This window comes from Squalius cephalus, assembly GCF_949319135.1.
Source record: "Squalius cephalus genome assembly, chromosome: 18".
NCBI classification, from domain to species: domain Eukaryota; kingdom Metazoa; phylum Chordata; class Actinopteri; order Cypriniformes; family Leuciscidae; genus Squalius; species Squalius cephalus.
The window spans coordinates 23,086,926-23,107,043 of NC_137139.1; the positions used below are offsets into that span (position 1 = coordinate 23,086,926).

Sequence of the window (20,118 nt, forward strand, 5' to 3'; positions counted from 1 at the left end):
ATCTGTTTTAGCTGACGTATGACTATCAGTTTGACTTCGAGGATGATCAGCACAAGATCCCCTGCCATTGTGGAGCCTGGAATTGCAGAAAGTGGATGAACTAACAGGGACAGAGGAAGAGTCCGACCCGTCTTTGCTCCCTGGTGCCAGAACACTCCTGCGCCAAAGCCTGTTATATTCTTACTATCCAGTTAATAAGCTGCTCTGAATCGAGTAAGAAAAGTTCACTCTCAGTCACCTGAAAGACAAGACTTTGTTATTCACAACAAGAGCCAAAGCTTTGAAGAGTAAACTTTTGAAGACACAACCTTTTACAGATGAGCTTGAAGGTATTGGACCTGCTTGAATCTTTCATGTTGATTAAAAAATTCACCTCTGCCAAAAGCACTTCCACTGTTTCCTCCTACAATAAGCTGACTCTGGCTACAACTGATCCCTTCGACATCTACCAAAACAACTGAAGCTATAGCATATCAATACACTTAGACTAGAACTCAGTGAAGATGTTTGATTAAAGCCATGTAAGTTCTCAAAAATGAACTAGTACAATTTAGCTTGGACCTATCCTTCCCGCTACCATCCTTTCCATCACCCCAAACGAACGCTCTCCCATCAAATCATCAATGAAAATCGTGGACCTTGGCAAGACAATCCTGGAGTGGCTCTGCTTAGAACTGTGATGAGATATAACGTTGAGATACTATTGACCTGTGGCTCGAGAGGCACGAGATGTTTTATTATATTGATTTAAAAGGTGGGTTTATTTCACCCAGTCTACCTCATTGAGTTTGTGGGACGTCACTGCTTTGTATTAAACTGTTAAGTGCTACTGTGGAAAGGGGAAGGCAGGAATGTGTCCATGGCAATGCCTTCTCGGGTAAGCAGGGAAACTTAAGCAGCAGGTTTGCTCCTATCTATATTTTGCTTTCGGATGATTACAATAGTGAGCCAGTGCAACTCTTTTTGATTTGATTACACAAATGAGATACAGTATATGACTTACAATATGATGATGCATTACTTAGAGCAATCAAAACTCAAACGGGTGTCTCGCAGGCCACCTTTTTCCGATTGTAGATATCATGTAGCTGCGTCAGCGCGTGCAGATCATGTTTTTAGTGTACAAACGCTCATCAGGATCCTCTCGCATTTTTAACGATGGAGCAAATAATGAGAAAGGGCCACAGTGCAGATCCACGTTGATGCAATTTGAAAGATTATAGGGCAAATAAAACTAGTGATGCAAGACTGCCACTGCATTTGACATGTTTTCCCATCTTGAATCCTTACATCCTGCCTTCATTAGATCTCCATTCGGATCTCATCACTCCAACCAGGACCCTTAGGTGTAAGCCTCTTCCCTTCTGTGATAGTGGACTGTTGTAAACTTACTGTAGTGAGTCTTTCTCTGCCTGCTGACGGCCGGTTGTATCTAATCTATGTATCGTGGTTTGATAGTGGTAGCACAGTCTACAGGCTTGATGCAGTGACGGAGGAAGACTTAAAAAGGGCATTTCTATTTTCTTTTATATTAAAGTAATTTAAAAGTTAAAAACAGTTGAATTTCAAAGAAGGGAGTTGAACAAAGTCTCCACAAAGCCCATGCTACTTTGTTCCTTTCTCCCCTTACATATGACCTCACGTAAGAATAAATGCAAAATGTATAAACTGTAAATAATAGGGGTCTAAACTCTTTATCCAGCCCCTTTTTAATCAAATTCAAAATTGTAGAGAAATAAAAATCATGAAAAAAGCAACCACTGGATATCATTTTATCAGAAAACTTAATGTGTATATATCTATAAATATATGTAAAATGGCAAACTAAGTAATATCTTTATGTATATGAACCAGAGTGTTTTTGCATTTAACTTTTTTTTTTATTTTCTATCTGTTTTTTTTTCTTTTTTTTCCTACAAGACCATATACATATTAAAGGTGTGATGTTTCTCTTGTCTTCACCAATGAAATTTGGAAGAGTGGTTGCGGTGAATGAGATAAAACATTTAAGATGGGATTCATGCAAAGTTCTTTATTGAAATAGATTGTTTTGTTTTGGAAAGAAACAGCAGTAAAATGGTGCATAGCATTTGTGTATTTATGTAATATTGTTCACGTATATTTCTTTTATTTATGCTACTGCTTGTGAATTACTGATCCCTGTCCTTGAATCAGTGACAGTTTAATTAGTATATTCAGTAAATGGAAAATCTTGAAGCTCCCAAGATGATACTGTTTTTGATTCGTGTCCTATTGTTCCCAACCCCCCTCCCCCCGCCCCTCCCGGTAGAAGTGAATGTTTTATATGACTTCTGAAAAGGCTGCATAGTCGTAGAAAGGTATGACTTCATTAATCGAAAATATCTCCATTAATTACATGTGAATTGCACTCAGCATTTTTTTATTTATACATCCTCCGAACTAGCATTGGTTCTTTTAAGGGTAGTCTGTTATTAAAGACGCTCACTGGATTTTAGCCTGAGTAACTCTTGCCCCCCCCTTTGTTCTTTTGAAATCTCTTAATTTAAGCTCTATACACATGTTGTAATTAAATAAATAAATAGATCCTGATTTTGGTTTTCAACCTGATCTACTTTTTAAAAAAGATGCTGCAACTGTACAGCAGAGCTACTTTTAGGGATGATGAATAAAATGGTAATTTTTATTGTATGTGGCATGTTTTGTATGGATATAATTTTGAATTGTACATATTTTTTGACGTCAGAGGTTGCATCTCTTTATATACAGCTGTCCCCTTCCCTCCCAGCCCTCCATTTATTTCTTTGTCTCTGCTTTATTTCTTGTAAAGAAAAATAAAATGCATTTTAAATATAAATGTTGTCAAATTTGAAGCTTTATAAACTTCTTTTGCATAGCATCTTTTATATATTCTAAAGTTATTGGAAAGAGTCAATGAAACAGAAATAAGAAAAAGGATTTATTACTGTATACCATTTATGTACATTATATTAACTAACCCACAAGTGGATTTGTTTTTAACATGTTTAAAATACACATGGAATCTTAGAACTCATATGCATCTGACTGAAAGCATCGTCTACCAAGTCTGAACTCTTATTATCAAGACTAAAATGGACAAACATGTCAGGGAATTTAGACTAAACTGCCTCTACCAAGCAGCAGTAACTACCGTCTGAAACATGTCGTTCAGAATCATCCAAATGCCTTTCCTCAAGTCTTAAGCACAAGTTAAAGTAGATGTTTTACAAACAACTGCAAAATCCAAGTTGTGCGAAAAAGCAAGCACAATATAAATAGTGGAACGATTAGCCTTTACATTTCCAAGGACAGAACTCCCAGTGTATAATGTAGAGCACCATGGTATAACAAAATTCAGTCATAATTATAATTTTAGGCATTCTCAATGCCACCCAACTCAACTGAATCATGCTACTGTCATCAAACATATTCCAGCTACTTCCAGAGCAGATTCATATAATATGACCTTGAAAGTATAAAATGCATAGGTCAAACAGAAATGGACTGTAATAGAGCCTGCAATAGATTTCAAATGTTACACATAATACAAGACCCTTGCTCTCATCCAGCCATTCTACAAGCATTTCAGACCATTAATGCCAAAGCTAGTCTAGTCATTATTATACATATCCCATAGATTCCAGTTAACCACTCAGAACATCTGCAGGTTTTTGACTGTGATCAAGACATTGGTGCAAGTTAATAAAGGATGGAGGAAGTAGTGAAGTTGGCTTTCTAGGGATGTGCTAGTGATACAATGTCGCCATGTCCAACATTTGATCTTGGCAAACCCCAACTGTAAATATGAGAAGGAAATGTTTAGTTGTACTTTTAAATTAAACTGAATGACAACTCTTCAATGCAAGGCAAAGCAGAGCAATATAAATGTTATAATGCAGGCAAATAGAGAGATGCATTATTTTACTTCAATACTTTACATGTGTTTTCTGAAGTGGTGCTAACTACTAAATCCCCAAAAGGACACTGACTGCAAACAAATAACAACAGTGCAGTTTAACATGCCAACATCCCAGAATAATAGGAATACAACATACTAAACGATCCCATTAAAATAACGGTTGAATTTTAACATACAAGTGGTAATGACTTTCCTTATGACAAAAATCGCTCATTTTCTCAAAATGCGATCGGATAGCAGTACTAAACATGTGCAATCGTTCTACAATGCATTCAGCAATCACAACACTGATTTTATGAACCCAGTTAAATAAAACAAAAAACATGCACACACACACACACACACACTCTCCCTGTGAAAATTTAAAAGCATTTGAACCCAAAACCACATTAATGGTTTTGACATTTTTATCAAACGCAGCCAGAAGAAAGATAAATAAGCAGGCTGATTTTTACATGAGTAAATGATCTGCACTCCTTCATTTCTTCCACAGGAACAAAGAACTGCAATGCCACTTGGTCACATGGTCGCGGTGTGTCCGCTTTGCTACACTTAGCTTTGTACATGAATTGCTAGTCATAACAGGAGGAGACAGTGTTATCCACGTTTTTTTCACATTCTCACAACAGCAGTAGAGCACTTTATATAATCGTAGATTGACGCTGAAATATGACATATGATGTATTAGTGAATGAGGTTGAAAAAAAATCAAATCTAAACACATTCTTTCAAAAAGTCCATTTTGGACAAAAGTGGTGAAATAAAAACAATGATAAAATCAAAATGCCTGTCACAGTTCAATTGTCATTCCTGCCAAAAAAAAAATAATCATAAAAATAATTCAACAACAGTAGGTCCATGGAGGGAGGCATGATTGGGAACGTTGATGTTGGAGAAATGGAAAAGGGCTGGGATGGACTCAGACTCAGTAGTTTCGTCTTAGATGGTGAGGTAGGCCTCGTCACAACTTTAGAAGGTTCAAAAAAGGGCTAAAACTGGCAGGCTGCTTTTGGCGCAAGTCTTTATTTGCTTCGTCGTCTCTGCGGGGATCTGCAGTGTCCCACGTGTTTCAGATCTTAACGTCTTCTTGGACGCTGAGTTGCGAGAGAGTCTTCTTTATCCGCAGAGCCGTAAGCCGCGCCGCTCCGTTGGCATACCAACACTCCCGCATGATCTTTCCCATCACTCTCAGCGCCTGTGGAGAGATAACAAATCAAAATGAGTTTTCCAGGCTCTCTCACAAGTATGCCTGCGAATCACAGCTGAATTTAATTAAAAGGCTGTATTTTTACATGGAACAGTCTCAAGATGGCACGTGTGAAGCATATTGCACTCAAAAATGGCTTTTCAAATTGGCAAGCATGTTTGTGGTGAATTTTGCACCATTATTTGAGTGTTTGTTTCTTATTATGGTCTACTATTATCATCATTTACTAAAAGTCAAGTATGTGGTTGGTCAATTACTGCAAATGCCAATTAGATGACCTTTTATATAAGTGGGATTGTCTTGGGCACAATAAGCTAAAAAGAGTTTTATACCTCGTAGCTCTGCCACCAGTTGGGCACATTGGGCCGTAGTCTCTGGTCACAAACCACCTTCCTCATCTCTTCTATGGAGGGATCAGAGGGCACCAGATCATAGTAGGGAAGCTGGTAATCTTCATGAATGCCTGAGAAGATGGTCAAAACGTGAGCTTGTTTAGTGTTGAATGGCTTAATGCATATATATCTATATTATTTAGCGTTACTGATCATGTGTAACAAAATCTATCAGAATTCCCAGTCCCAAGGGGAAAAAACATTGCATTTTAACTGCAATATGATACATTTTTAAATCTCTAAATCGAAAATATAGTGCCTTACACATCCGAATCATTCATAAATGCTTCCCGTAGAATTCCCACACATGCTTTAATACGAAAGTTTATTAGTAATGTTTCAGTCAATCGACCTTCCAAATATTTAATATGAATAAATTAATCTCTAAAGTTGCTAATATAAATAAGCAAGCTGTTATGCCAGTGGATGCATTTATTTGATCCAAAATTATACAAATACAGAAACATTGTGAAATATGATTAAAATCTGAAATAACGTTTCTATTTTAATGTATTTTAAAATGTAATTTATTCAAGCAATTACGCCAGTCTTCAGTGTCGCAATATCCTTCAGAAATCAATCTTTATTGATGAATAGAAAGTCCAAGAGAACAGCATTTATTTGAAACGGAAATCTTTTGTAATATTATAAATGTCCTTTGGATTAATTTAATGCGTCCTTGCTGAATAGAAGTATTCAAATCTAACTGACCCCAAACATTCATATGGCAGTTTCTAAACACTTTTTCACTCACAAATTTAATCATTTAAAAATATGTCATTGAAAAACCCATAATGACAGACTACTATTCAGGCACTGAAGTGAGACACGACCTCCAGAGCTCTATTGCACCTACAGCCTGTGAAAGCACTGATTTCAATTACATTTGTTAAGATGTTGTGGGTGGATGATTACTCAGGCTCTTTGCAAGCTTCTTTTTCCTCACCTCCAGCATTACACCGTCTTGCAATCTCCCAGTATACCAGTCCCAAAGCGTAGATATCAGCACACTTGAAAGAATCAAAATGCTTCATGTTGATCGTTTCATCTAAAACCTCTGGGGCCATATATCTAAAAGGCAAAATAAATTCACATCAAGTAATGCAGACTTCATGGTTAAATTTACATATAAGCAGCTGTTAACAGAATTTAGTAAGAATGCCTGGCGGTAGATGTACCTTTTAGTGCCAACCCTCTGATTGGGGGCGATGTCTATAGTATCAGTGATGGACTCGTGCCGTACAGCGAGCCCCAGATCTGCTATGGCACAAGTACCATTCTTTTTCACCAGGATGTTTTTAGATTTCAGGTCACGATGTGCAATGCCTGGTTTCCCTGTGGGAGGAGACCATCTTGGTTTAGTTCGGTTTTGTGAGTACAGGATTTGAGAGATATTACAGCTCATATAACCGATGCATCAAATGTATTCATTCATAATTACCCTGCGTTCCCAAGATCTCCATGTGCAGATGTGCCAAGCCACTGGCTGCTGAGAGTGATAACTTAATCATCCCCTCGATAGTGACGGAGTAGTGGTTGAGATAGTCAAATAATGAGCCATGTTCATGGTAGTCTGACACCAGCCACAACTGTGTCCATGTGCCATTGTCTAAGAAACGAAAAGTCAAAGCAAAGAGATTTAAGGGTTCAGATAGATAGATAGATAGATAGATAGATAGATAACATCTTACCTTTATTATCGGCAGCAATGAAGCCTAAGATGTTCTCATGACGGAGCATGATGGTCTGGTAAATCTCGGCCTCGCGGAACCAGGAGCGTTCCTCTCTGGATGAGAAGATCTTCACAGCCACATCCCCTCCTCTCCATCTCCCCCTCCATACTTCCCCAAAGCGACCTTTACCTATGATCTCCTGCAATACAATTGTCCTGGCCACTGTCCTCTGAACAAACAAGGGCAGACCTGCAATGAGAAAACACATTAGCACATGAACAAAACACTTGTCAGATATGCTGGAGAAGGATAAAGATGCAGCTTACCGGATCCTGAACCAGAGGTGGACAGATCGAAGATGAGATCCTGTAAGGTCTTGTCTTTGGCCAAGTACAGATGATCACAGGATGGATCCTCAACGTCGAGTCGCTGCCGGTGGTTATAGTTCCGTTGGTGGTACTGGAAAACGAGCACTCCAACGATAAGCAGCAAGCAAAAGAGGAAGACCGGGCCTGCTATCACTGCCACCAGCTCTACTGGACCCCAATTTCCCCCTTTACCTTCAGGAATCCCTGAAAGAGACGAGGAAATGCACATTACAGGCTTGACCTGTAGAGATGAACTGATATTAAGATTTTGTACGATACTGAAATGAATTATTTTCATGTTGTAAATTAACTGCAACAGTAAGTGTTAGAGATGAAGGTAATGTAGATGAAAGAATAAGGGGAAAATGCTTACACAATTACATATCCTATATTGAGCAGCATAAAAACTTTAATTTTGGCAGTTAACCGAAAGAGTACATGCATAGCAAACCGGTGAAATATTAATAAAATAACTTTTTTACTTGAGTATATTTTGAAATATAATTTATTCCTCTGATGGCAAAGCTGAATTTTCAGCAGCCATTACTCCAGTGTCACATGATCCTTCAGAAATCATTCAAATATGTGGATTAATATTTTTTCAGGATTCTTTGATGAATAGAACTTTTAAAAGAACGGCATTTATTTGAAATAAAAACCTTTTGTAATATTATACAGTCACTTTTGATCAATTGAATGCATTCTTGCTGAATCTTACTGAGCCTAAACTGTTGAACAGTAGTATATTTTAGCCTGTACTCCTACCGTTGGGAATCTGGAGGTTGATGCTGTTGCAGAAGTCTGTATAGCAGCAGTGCGTGTTGAGCAAGCCTTTGGCACTCAGGCAGTAGACGGGCTGTCCAGGTGGAACCAGGCTGACCCTAGGGAGGCAGATCCGTACTTGCCGCTCCTCCTGACCATTGATGTGGGACGTAGAGGTCATGCAGGCCCCATCAGTCTCGCACACATATCCGGTGTTCTCACATGCCGTGCAATTACACTTAAGAGCTAGAGAGGAAGAGAGAGATTAAAGATTAAAATATGACTCTAACTGCAATGTGTGTTCATTGTAATGTTAGGTCATTAATGAGGATGCATTCAATTCTTCCTTCAGCGGATGCTTTAAGTGAACTGTGCTAACTCAAAATATCCTCCAGAGGGCAAGCAAGACCAATTTAAGGAAAGGAAAACACTGAGTAAGGGAAGTCAGGCAAAAGCACTGCATGCAGAGTTCAGTTCGCTACTAAACTAAATAACATGAAACTGAATCCGCCACTGCAGATGAACCCAAACAGACTGTGACAGCAGAAGCTGGCATGGGATGGCCTGATTTGGACCCCCCACTGCAGCTCCTTTATATCAGCAGAACATATTCGCAGACTGTTTTGCTTTATTGAACAGTCATAGAAACAAATAATGAGCAAGATGAGAGTTCATAAGTTAAAGTTTATTAGATTTGTTGTATTTTGAATCCAATCTTTCTTTGTAAAAGGCATTAAGTTAATCATATTGATTTCAAAGTTAAGGATTCATTATATAAATATAAATTGAACCAAACACTATAATAACATCTTAGTTGAGAATTCAATATACTTTATTTTAGAGACAAAACATCCCATGTTTCGGTAGTGACAGACAGTAATGTTTTGGTAGCGACCACATTACATTACAGAATTTTAACTCACATACTAAAACACTACTAAAACAAACTAAGATACTAATGATTTGCATAAGTGTACAAAATATTGGTTTATTTCCCCCAAATATATGATTATGTGTTCCCTTTTGTCATTACCAAAACAATGACATGTTTCGGTAGTGACGGTTTCGGGAGCCTAGCTCAAAGATGCTAATCAGCACATGGTTAACTAGCACAATTCTGAACACTTGTACACACACAAAAGCTAAATTTTATCGAATAAAACGAAAAAACCATGTCACAACCAAAACTTCACCACTCTTTGGTAGTGACTGTTTCGGTAGTGACTGTTTCAGTAGTGACAATTTTAGATACTTTTGAGCCTAGTTCAAAGATGATAACCAGCACATGGTTAGCTAGCACAGTTCTGAACAGTTGTACACACATAAAAACTACATTTTATGGAATAACACCCCAAAAAGATTGCTTAATTGCAGAAAAAAATGTGTTTGGTAGTAACATTCCTTAAAGTTACACACAGATTTTTGAACACATTTCCCTCAAAATGATGGTACCTATCTACAATGAAAGAGAGGCTATGAGAGAGAGGGACAAACTGGTTTAAATCAGTCTCAGCCAATGAACTAAAACACACACTGTTTCGGTACGGTAGTGACATGAAAATGCGGGGGAAAATTTTTTTTACATAGAGTTTCATGATTTAAAAATAAAACATAATTTGTGTTAAAACACAAAACCACTTTTTAAAAGAAATCAGAAAGATATGTTGGAGATATAATGAAAAAAAAAAACATTTCAATATCATTTTCACAAGCTGAAATTTAGGGGTTAGGGTTCGGGACAGCCACCTCCCAATTGAAAGTACCCAATAAATTATGATTTTTAATATATATTAAGCTTACTTATATTTTAAATTTTATTGTGGAATTCAATAGATAATAGAAGGATCTTAGTAAACATCTAAAATCTGAATACTTTTTAAATGCGCACACACACACACACACACACACACACACACACACACACACACACACACACACACACACACACACACCTCAAGTCTCTAGATATGGCTCGGGTGCTTCCTTCAATGTCTATAGCACTGGTTTCTCAACAAGGGGTCTTAAAATGGTTTGTTAAAAAATAATTAACATTATTTATATTATAAATTAAAATACAACAAAAAATTAAATACAAATAAAAATAAAGAACTGACATCACATTTTGGAGTTAATTTGTATTACAACAGAAATAGCTTAGATAGGGAATTTGAATATTGTCTTGGACAACCATTGGTCTATTCGATTTTATCATCGGATTGCTTAGAAAAATATAAATATTTCTTTGACATATATATAGCCTACTCTTTTCACTAAAATATATAAAAATCAAAACTGTTTATCATCCATCGACAAGGCTGTTAGATTTTGATATTGACACTTTTGTTCATCAACCCGCTCGACAAGGTTAAGAGACGATGCTGGAAAGATCAAAATATCACTAACTAGAGACCACTAGATAACATGTTTTTACATCCAATAATTTTAATCAATCGGAAATAATCCAATTCGATTCCAGATTCTTACACATTACAGGACGTGATATCACCAGATGCGACCAAGGGCTACCTGTTTTATCTTGTCATAAGAGCTATGTTGCCCATTACAGTTCAGTACAGGCATCAGAAACGCCGGCTATTTGCAACAGAGGAATTCCTGACGCTGTTTTGACTCCTTTGACACATTTTCTCAGTTGGTCATAATGCCATCATATGTACGCACATATAACAAGCACATTTAGCCCAGCACACAGGCAGCATTGTTCTGGATGTTCGGTAAGTTACGTCACAAAAAAAATCGATTGGGTCTTGGGTCTAAATGTATTATTTTCTTCTTTTTTTGTTGGTCTGTACCAAAAGAACCAAACTACAAATGTGAACACACCCAAAGACTACTATGGTACCATGTACCTTTTTGTTTTCATTAGCAACAACATGATTTTAAAAGCCTGCGGGCGTAAAGACATAATTTATCTTCAGGGGCATTCAAATCGTCACCGTGACAGAGGACCATATCGCCTTTTGTAACCATTTTAGATCTGTCATCACTATTAGTTATATTTGTGTCTCTTCAGCAAGTCAGACAAACTAAGACAGGATATGATGATTGCTGGAACACAGACTGCCGAGGGTGACCGAGGTCATGACACGAGGGGTGGCATTCACACTTCACCGGCGCCCCTGATTTTATCCGAGCCGCATACAATGGCAGGCCACTTAAGACAAATTGCAGTGGTTTTAAAATAACAGGACTTCAGAAGCTTGACGCCTGATCACAACAGGGCCCACCGAGGGACAAACAGCACTTTAAATCCCAGGCCTTTCTGGGCGTCCCTGTCAAGAATGTTCTATTCTAATCCTCTCATTTCAATGCTTTTCTTTCACCTTTCCCTCATGTTCAGGCCTCTATTTGTACCTTGTGCTCCTACTGTCACTCATCTCACTCCAGAAACACTTAATTAATCTGACTCACTACACTTCCTCCCACAGTTTTTCACACACAGGTTTTATTGCACAACTCATGACATGCAAGTGGCTGAACCACACCCTTCTGAACAAGTGTCAACTTCGCTTTTTCACCATGTGTATGTGTGTGGGGAGGGGCGTATGTGTCAAGTGTCATAGAGCAAAAGAGGGAGTGCGAGAGTGTGTTTGTGTACTCTTTATAAATCTTCTAAAGGCTGTGATCTAACAGACATCGAAGCGCACTGCCAGTAACCGTTAGTGGAGCGGATCCAAGTCAACTGAAGTTCACATGCACAAGGAATTTCCTGCAGATTACACGGAGGTAACCAGGCCCTGATAACAGGAGAAAAACAACCCGGTGCCATAATAACCCTCTAATGGAGCACACACGATATCATTAAATCATGGGGCAGCAAATAGAATGACTGTAATTGCCTCGTAGTGTCTTGCTAAAGGGTTCTGAGAAAACGCAGTGTAGTTATCACTTTAATCACAATCAGGATAACTATACTTACAGCTGAAGGGTGTCTTTTTATGTTAAAAAATATTCCAAGTGTATGCTCAATCAACAGCACCAGAGGCAAAAGTTGATATGAACAAGACAAGCAATATGAGCATTAACATGATTTTATTGTGGGGGAAAAAAAAAACACTAACCTTTTCTGTGTAATGTTAAATCCAATTTTACAATTTTGTGGTCATGGCAACAAAACGCAAACATATAAATCACCCTAAACACAAGTTTTAACAGAAGACTTAATGTGAAGTGCTTTTAAATAATTAAAAGCTTCTCATTTCTGCTTTGAAATTCTCTTAAAAACAGCCCCATTCACTTCAATTGAAAGAGCTCCACCATAATGTAGATTTTTTTGTGGTAAACATTGTGCCATAAATCTAACATGCAGAGATAACTATAAGTAACCATTTGTAGGGCCATCTGTTTTTTCGACCGATGGAAGATGATATTTTCTCTTAATGTTGTTAAGGGTCATGATGATACACATCAACAATAACTTTGTCGACAACATACTACACTAAATGTAATATGACACTATATGACAATATGTGCAAATTCATGTACTTTGCTTGCTGTTAAATATACAAATTTAAATGTCCCTTGTAATTTTAAAACAAAAAGTCATAACTCGATCTTCCAGTGAAATGACAGAATTCTATCTGGTGATGTATGCTGGATTTTAATTAGTCAGCTTAAACCCTCAAAAAATGACTGAAAAATCCAATAAAAATGATGTATAGCCACCACCCTACATTTTTTATTTTGCTGTTACACTCGGATATGCGAAACAATACAGAAGAATATCTGTCGCTATTTCCATTTCATCACAAGAAAATGTTTCTAGTAGAAGTACCTTACACAACAACCAAATGTATCAACTTTTGTAATCTGACAGCTAGGGATGCCTGTTTCCACCTTACAGTAAAAATAAGACCGTCACATTGTGAGATATAAAGTCACAATCATGAGAATTAAACCTTTTTTAAACTGCATTTCTTGTTATTGCAACTTCAAATCTCACAATTGTGACTCACTTACTAAACTAATAAACCTTCTACAACATCATTACCAAACACCAAATCACTTGCACTACAGACACCCGACACTTTCCACTCAAATTCCTGCAATATGGTCTGCAACACTTCAAAAAGACCGATCAAACTTTATGCAAAGCCAGTTGACAGAACGGTGTGAGTGGCTCCAAACCTGCGGAAAGGGAGCTCGAGCGGTTCAAGCCAAGCGAGGTCTTGTATGTGCATAATTGGTAGCCTTACACTGGCTCTTTGTGTGGAGATTAAGGGGACATGAGGAGGGATTGGGCGGGCTGTGTCTGGACAAAGGATGGGAGTGGGCTGTGCGGTGGAGGATGGGGCAGTTACTGTTAGAGTGGCTGGGGGGTAGGGGACTCCCCTGACATGCTTTTAAGAGCTGCTGTTGAAACAGATACGCCAGGACAGAACACAGAGAGGTAACAGAGGGCGACTTACAGAACCCCCAGCTGTGATGGGATTTCGGCCGAGAGACTAGCTACGACAGACCTTAAAACCCTAGTCTAGACTTGGCTTAACCCAACAGAAAGAGGGGAATTCAGTAAAGGACAACATCAAAACCTCACTGCCAGTGTGAAGTTCCTATCATTCCATTCTTGTTTAGACAGGAAATGAAAACCATTGCGGCAAGACGTGAATGAAATCGTTGCCATTAACAGTGTGCTTGGTTGATCAGAGCCTGGCTCATGGAAAGTCTTTAGTCAACGGTGAAGCCGCAAACAACTTCACATTACTGGTACTGTGACTAAATCCTTCACTATGGAACAAAAATTTCACAACCTCTCCTTCAAGAGTACCGACTTTCCACGTTGGGGTCAAAGCAAGGATTAAGAGCTCACAGGGTTTGTGGTTTAAACACTCAGACGCAAATATTGCCCCCCACGACACAGGCAGTCCTCTCATATCTATTACAAATGGACGGCCTTGTCTCTCGATGGAGGCATTATCTCTTGCTTCACCTCCTCTGGATAATGAAAGCCCATCATCCTCCTCTTCTAGCAGGATGCCAGGGGCTACTGAGAGCGGGCAGACTGAGAGAGTGCAGTTACCCAAGATGCATAGAGCTGAAATGAGATCCATTGAGCACCCAGACAGGGAGCTGATTAAGACATGCCGACGCCACCAGACAGAGCGCGCACACACACTCACACAGACATGCACAGCGAACTACACTCACAAAATCAATGCAGTGAAAGGAAGGGGAGCTTCTTTAGAACCCTCATGGTCAAATTACTCATCTGGTCCAGAGGAACGAATGTCTCTCCCCCACCGAAAACATTCAGGGTTTTTTCTCTTTCAACGGGCAGCAGCCTCAAACCATTTCATGCAACAAAACAATACAGTTCTTCTGACAAATATTATAAGCAGTGCATTAGTTTTAAATAGGTACACTGGATTAAGATTGTTCAATGTTTTTGAAAGAAGTCTTATGCTCACCAAGGCAGCATTTATTTATTCAGAAATATAGTAAAACAGTAATATTACCAGTACAACTTAAAATAGCTGCTTTTGAATATATTTTAAAATGTGATTTATTACTGTGATGGCAAAGCTGAATTTTTAGCAGCCAACTCCAGTCTTCAGTGTCACATGATCCTTCAGAAATTATTATAATATGCTGATTTGCTGCCTTGTTATTATTATCAATGTTGAAAACAGTCGTGCTGCCTAATATTTTTGTGGAAACAGTGACACTTTTTTTTCTGGATTCTTTGATGAATAGAAAGTTCTAAAGAAAAGTATAAAAAATGATATGTCATTTCTGACACTTTTGATCAATTTAATGCAGGACTAATAAAAATCTTTTTTTTTTACTTAAACTTTTGGACGGTATAGCATAGTTTGGAATTGGATAGTCTATACACGGTTTATATATCATTGTTGGTCTATTCTGTACACAAAACTATCGTAAAATATATAATGCACAAGTCACCATAGTAAAACATGGTGCTTTTTTTTTTTTTTTTTTTTTTGGAACTTGACAGATGTGGTCAGAAACTGTTGAGCTACATAATGACTCTTCCAAAAAATATGTCTACTATTCTGTCTGATGGAAAAATTAATGCTATACAGGTTTAGAATGACATGAGGGCGAGTAAACAATGACACGATTATTCCTTTAAGCTTATAATACAAATGACCCTTATTTTTAAGAAAATTATGAAAGATAATATTTTTTAGTACTAAGGGGGAAAAAAAGTCAATTAAATGTACTATTTCTAAACAAACACTGTAATGTAGGTCACACAAAGGTCTATCTCTCTATGTAATCGGCACTGCCCGCCGGCCATTCGGGTCATTAGCAAGGTCATTAATGAAGCGGAGACCAGCTTCAGTCGGCTGTGACCGTGGACTCAACCCCACCAGCCGGCTTCCCCAGACACACACTCGCACGCGCGCACACTCCCCATGAACCCACATATCTTTCTTTGCTACACTTTCCGTACTCTGATCTTATATACAAGCACACACATGCAAAATATGGCTCGATGTGCTCCCTTTCATTTCCATAACAGCACTCTCACAGCACTGGAGGCCTCCTGTGATACGGGCTTCAAACGTCTGCTCCTTCCTGCCTTTCAGGGCCTTTGTGATTCAGAACACCCAGTATATTTTTATGCATTAACAAACACTTAAAATTGCGAAAGTACTTTTGTTATAGAGAATTAACTCACTTTTTCCACTTTGGCACTGCAGTTATGAGGAGTGGGAACACATTAATGATCATTTCTTGTAAGCAAGTGAGTCACTCGATGTAATGTAAGTTTGAATGACTTAATTCACCATTCCTGGAGCGTTTTTCACCACACGTAAATGTGGAGGAGCTGGGAGCATGTTTAATACTTAAGTTTGGTCTGTGTGAAGGGAAAAGAAAAATGTGGGAGAGAATGAAAGATGATTAAAGCGACGCACCCTGCCTCACGGCTGTCTGCCTAGCTCACAGTGCCCATATCACATTGCTGTTGTTTTCTCACACAGGCCTGCGAGAAGCGTCACACGGACATCTAGAAGCTCGAAGACTTGCGACAAGCCAGTTTATCAAAAACAAACAAAAAACAGCATGCTAACTGAGAAACTAGGCAGTCATACTACAAGTCCAGAGCCTTAGAGCCCCCGGTTTCAACAGCACTAAGGTGGAATAATTACCATAACACGGCTGGAGTCGCCAATCTGTTTCATTTCCACTAGTTTGTGTCCAACTACCGGCAGCTGTGCAAACCCATCACTGGCAGCCCGAAGGCGCCTCTCGCGCTACAATCCGCTCAGTGTAGAGTCTGACATTGAGGCGACCCTGTCAGACGTACTACAGGTGGGATCTGTTTGTTTAGCATTTCCTATCAAGTCCTATTGGAGCATTTGGCAGCATTTTGTGCAACACAACCGTTTGCGAACAGTGGGAGCGATGCTTCTTGGAAAAAGATGAGTCACCAATTAGAGATCACAGATTGCTTAAGTTTTTTGAATTTGTAGATGAAAATGGCCCCTGCTGTGATACATTTCATTACACAGTCTTCCTTGATATGTCTGGAGCGCAGCAAGCCACAACAAGACATTTTTTCAACTCTTTAAAATGCATTAGTATTCTAGTTATGATCCCCATACAAAAAAGGTGGCTAAGTATTCATACCATTTTGTTGGCTTCTCAGTATAATATGAAGAGCATCCCACTGATTCACACAGTTATGTCCTTCCAGAAAATCTCACCAGTGCATAGTTATCGTGCTGTGCCATGCAACCACAGACATGTTTATTTGTGCTGTGGATGTAACCACCATCAGTTTGGCCATACAAAAGAAAGGCAGACTCCCTTGACAGGCCACTGAATAGGGCTCATTGCCCACATTTCCATTACAAAGGACCAGACTCCAAATCTGACTTCAGTCTGAACTTGCTGAACGACTAGCTTCCCATCGTACTCTACGACAGAATTGTACTTGCCAGGGGTTATAAAGCACAAATTTAGTTTTCTAGAACCATTACAATTTGTGAATTCATTGAGAAATTAATATCCAAATTGTCAATATTTTAGGCCTTATGGCTTGGTAGTCATGGAGTCAAGAGGACTGTTTCACCAGTTGAAATATACAATGCTGATTATTGTTAAGAAACCACCAGACTGTTTTGTAAACAGGGTATACCACAGCAAACGATGTACTAACAACATTTATGATATAATCTAACACATAACTACAAACAAGGTCCGTCATTTTTAAACAAATCACTGGAATTCATGCAGAGCTACATGTCACAACTAGAAATGGGAAGTCAGATTCATTTCTGTGAATTGGTAATTTTGAACATTCCTCTGAACTGAAAAGTTCTCTTTGTAATTGAAACTGTATCAAATTAAAGCCATAGAAACGTCAATCATCTAGAAAATGATCCGAATCAAAATCCGAATCAAGAGCACGATTCATTTACGAATAGAATGAGAACGCTCGTCACAACGTGCGACCAACCAGGGAAGATTGGCCTATAATAAATGTAAGTTTTGCAACATCTGACGTCAGTTCTCTGAAGTCCTGTGAAATAGTGGAGGTTTGGCCATAAGCTACATGCCACAATTCACCTCACCTAAATTCGCCTTTGTGCAAATAATACTTTAGTATTTTAACGTAAGGTAAATATGCATTTAATTTGTAATGGACAGCAGGCCTGTATCTAAAAAGAGGTTGGTTGTGTCAGTGTGTGTAGCGCATATATATTATATTATATTTATATAGCCTATATTACACACAGAGAGAGAGAGAGAGAGAGAGAGAGAGAGAGAGAGAGAGAGAGAGAGAGAGAGAGAGAGAGACGCCTATTTAGACCTCTATGCGAGTGTATTTGGTTAAATCAACAAGGGACAGCAAAACATACTCGCGTGCTTATATCTTACACGAATCTCTTAAATGATAAATACAATTACAAGTCATGCGCTTTAGAAAATATCAAACTAGTTCAATATAAGGAATGATTTAGGCTACAGATGACTGGTTTACAGCGCCATGATGAGCGCCAGGCTGCCCCGTCCAGCACAGCACAGCCTGGCCACACTCTCTCCACACACCAGCAGCCTATCAAATAAATAAATACACACAGAGAGGTGACACACACACAAACACCCGACTCACCATCGCCGACCGCTATTAATCCACACAGGGCGAGCAGCGCTACAGCAGTTCGTCGTGGAAGCATGACTGCAAGATTCCCATCTCTTAGCATTAATGCATTCGTTTTGCGTGATATTGACAAGCGAGCGAGACTTCCAACACAACCACAAACCAACCGACCAACCAACCATACACCGCCTGCCAGGCTCGGCTAGACAATAGTGGGTTAAAGGGGTGTGCCTAGTTTTAAAGGGGAGGGCTACACGCCTGGGCTTCTTTGTTGTGGTGAAATGTCTCTTTACAAGGACTCATTTGTGAATTGGCCTGATGGTTAAGGCCACCAGTTAAGGTCTCATCAGGATTGTTTTTGATTGATTCCTTGTCGTATTTTATGTTCAAGACATTTAAGTTGTGGCTTTAACATGGATGAAATTTAGGCAAATATTGATTTTTTTTAAAGGTACTGAGATAAAACGGATTACAAAACCAGAAAAAATGGTTTATGTAAGGAATTAATCTGTTCAGAATGTTCAGACATAGCCTATCATTTTCTCAAAAAAGGTGTGTTTTTCCTGCTCTTTAATTCAAAATATGGGTCAACACTCCCAGATACAAAAACAATGTTTCCTATATATTTTTTAAACAAATAATGTTATAATTTTTTATAATATAATATTATTCTAAATAATCTTGATTTCAAATTGATTTTCCCTTTCATCTATTACATTGTAGCCTAACCTTGTAAAATTGTAGGCTAAATCTGACCGAAAATCTAATATTGTTGATAAAATAACCATATTTGTGGTCAACTTGTGAACACGTGTGTTAAATGCAGGAGACATTTTGTAATACTTAAAATGAGAGAAATTAGTTAAAATGACAAAACATCTTTTAACAGTTGTGTGACGGAGTCGGCATATCACTTTAAACTCTTAGAAAAATTGAAAAAAAGTAAAATAAATTGAATAAACCAAATTTAAAAATGTAAACAGTTAAATGGGGACAGTTAAAATTAAAATTTATAAAATAATTTGTAAAAAAAAAAAAAAGTAAACATGTTTTGTCTCATGTTTCAAGAATGAGTTATAAAATAAACAAATAAATAAAATATGTTTACTTTATTTGATTCAAACTGTCTAATGGAAAAAATACATCCAGGTCATGGGAATATTTCACGTAATTGTCTATTAAAAATAATATAATGTCCTTTTCACATATTCATTATCAGAGAATATATATATATTAAATGGTGTGTATGAAAGTTGACAGATTTGCAGGTCATGTCTTTGTTGTGGTCCAGCAGGAGGTGTTCGCTATTCTCCAGAGTCTCAGCATTAATAATATGACTCAGGAGCCAAAGTTACCTTTGTGAGTAGGACGTACATTGTGCGATGTGTGTGATCCAAAGGAGCTTACAGAACCCATGTGAGCAGCATTCAGGACTCCCACAAAACCACAGTATGGGTTAAGCTTTAGAGACCTCAGACCCTCAATAAAAAAAATCACTGATTAGAAAGAAAAATAACATTAACAAAGTCCTTGCCTTAGTATGAAAAAGGAAACTGTCTTCAGGGATAGAAGTCAAACATATTCCTATAGGAGCGCTCTTGCTTCTGCCAGGACCTCAGGATGTTTACTTCCTCTAAATAGCTGGGCAGATGGGAACTTGTGATTTTAATTTTGAGGAATAAAGTGACATTTGATGCACTCACT

At 38.2% G+C, this 20,118-nt stretch overlaps 2 protein-coding genes across 3 annotated transcripts in view; one reads left to right on the forward strand and one right to left on the reverse strand.

The window, feature by feature from the left end:
• Nucleotides 1-4,756, forward strand: part of kmt2d (lysine (K)-specific methyltransferase 2D) — a 37,303-nt gene extending 32,547 nt beyond the window's left edge. For both annotated transcript variants that reach the window (XM_079849174.1, XM_079849175.1), the window contains one exon: nucleotides 12-4,756. In XM_079849174.1, coding sequence (XP_079705300.1) covers nucleotides 12-104 — 93 coding nt within the window. In that variant the 3' untranslated portion in view covers nucleotides 105-4,756. The remainder of the gene's footprint in view (nucleotides 1-11) is intronic.
• Nucleotides 2,696-18,700, reverse strand: acvr1ba (activin A receptor type 1Ba). Its single transcript, XM_079849180.1, has 9 exons — nucleotides 18,427-18,700; nucleotides 8,325-8,567; nucleotides 7,518-7,763; nucleotides 7,210-7,440; nucleotides 6,960-7,127; nucleotides 6,697-6,853; nucleotides 6,465-6,589; nucleotides 5,459-5,589; nucleotides 2,696-5,114 (listed from the first exon to the last, which is right to left on the reverse strand). Exons 1-9 carry the CDS (start codon nucleotides 18,515-18,517, stop codon nucleotides 4,989-4,991), a joined length of 1,518 nt encoding a protein of 505 aa, XP_079705306.1. The 5' UTR covers nucleotides 18,518-18,700; the 3' UTR covers nucleotides 2,696-4,988.
• Between the last annotated feature and the right edge of the window lie 1,418 nt (nucleotides 18,701-20,118).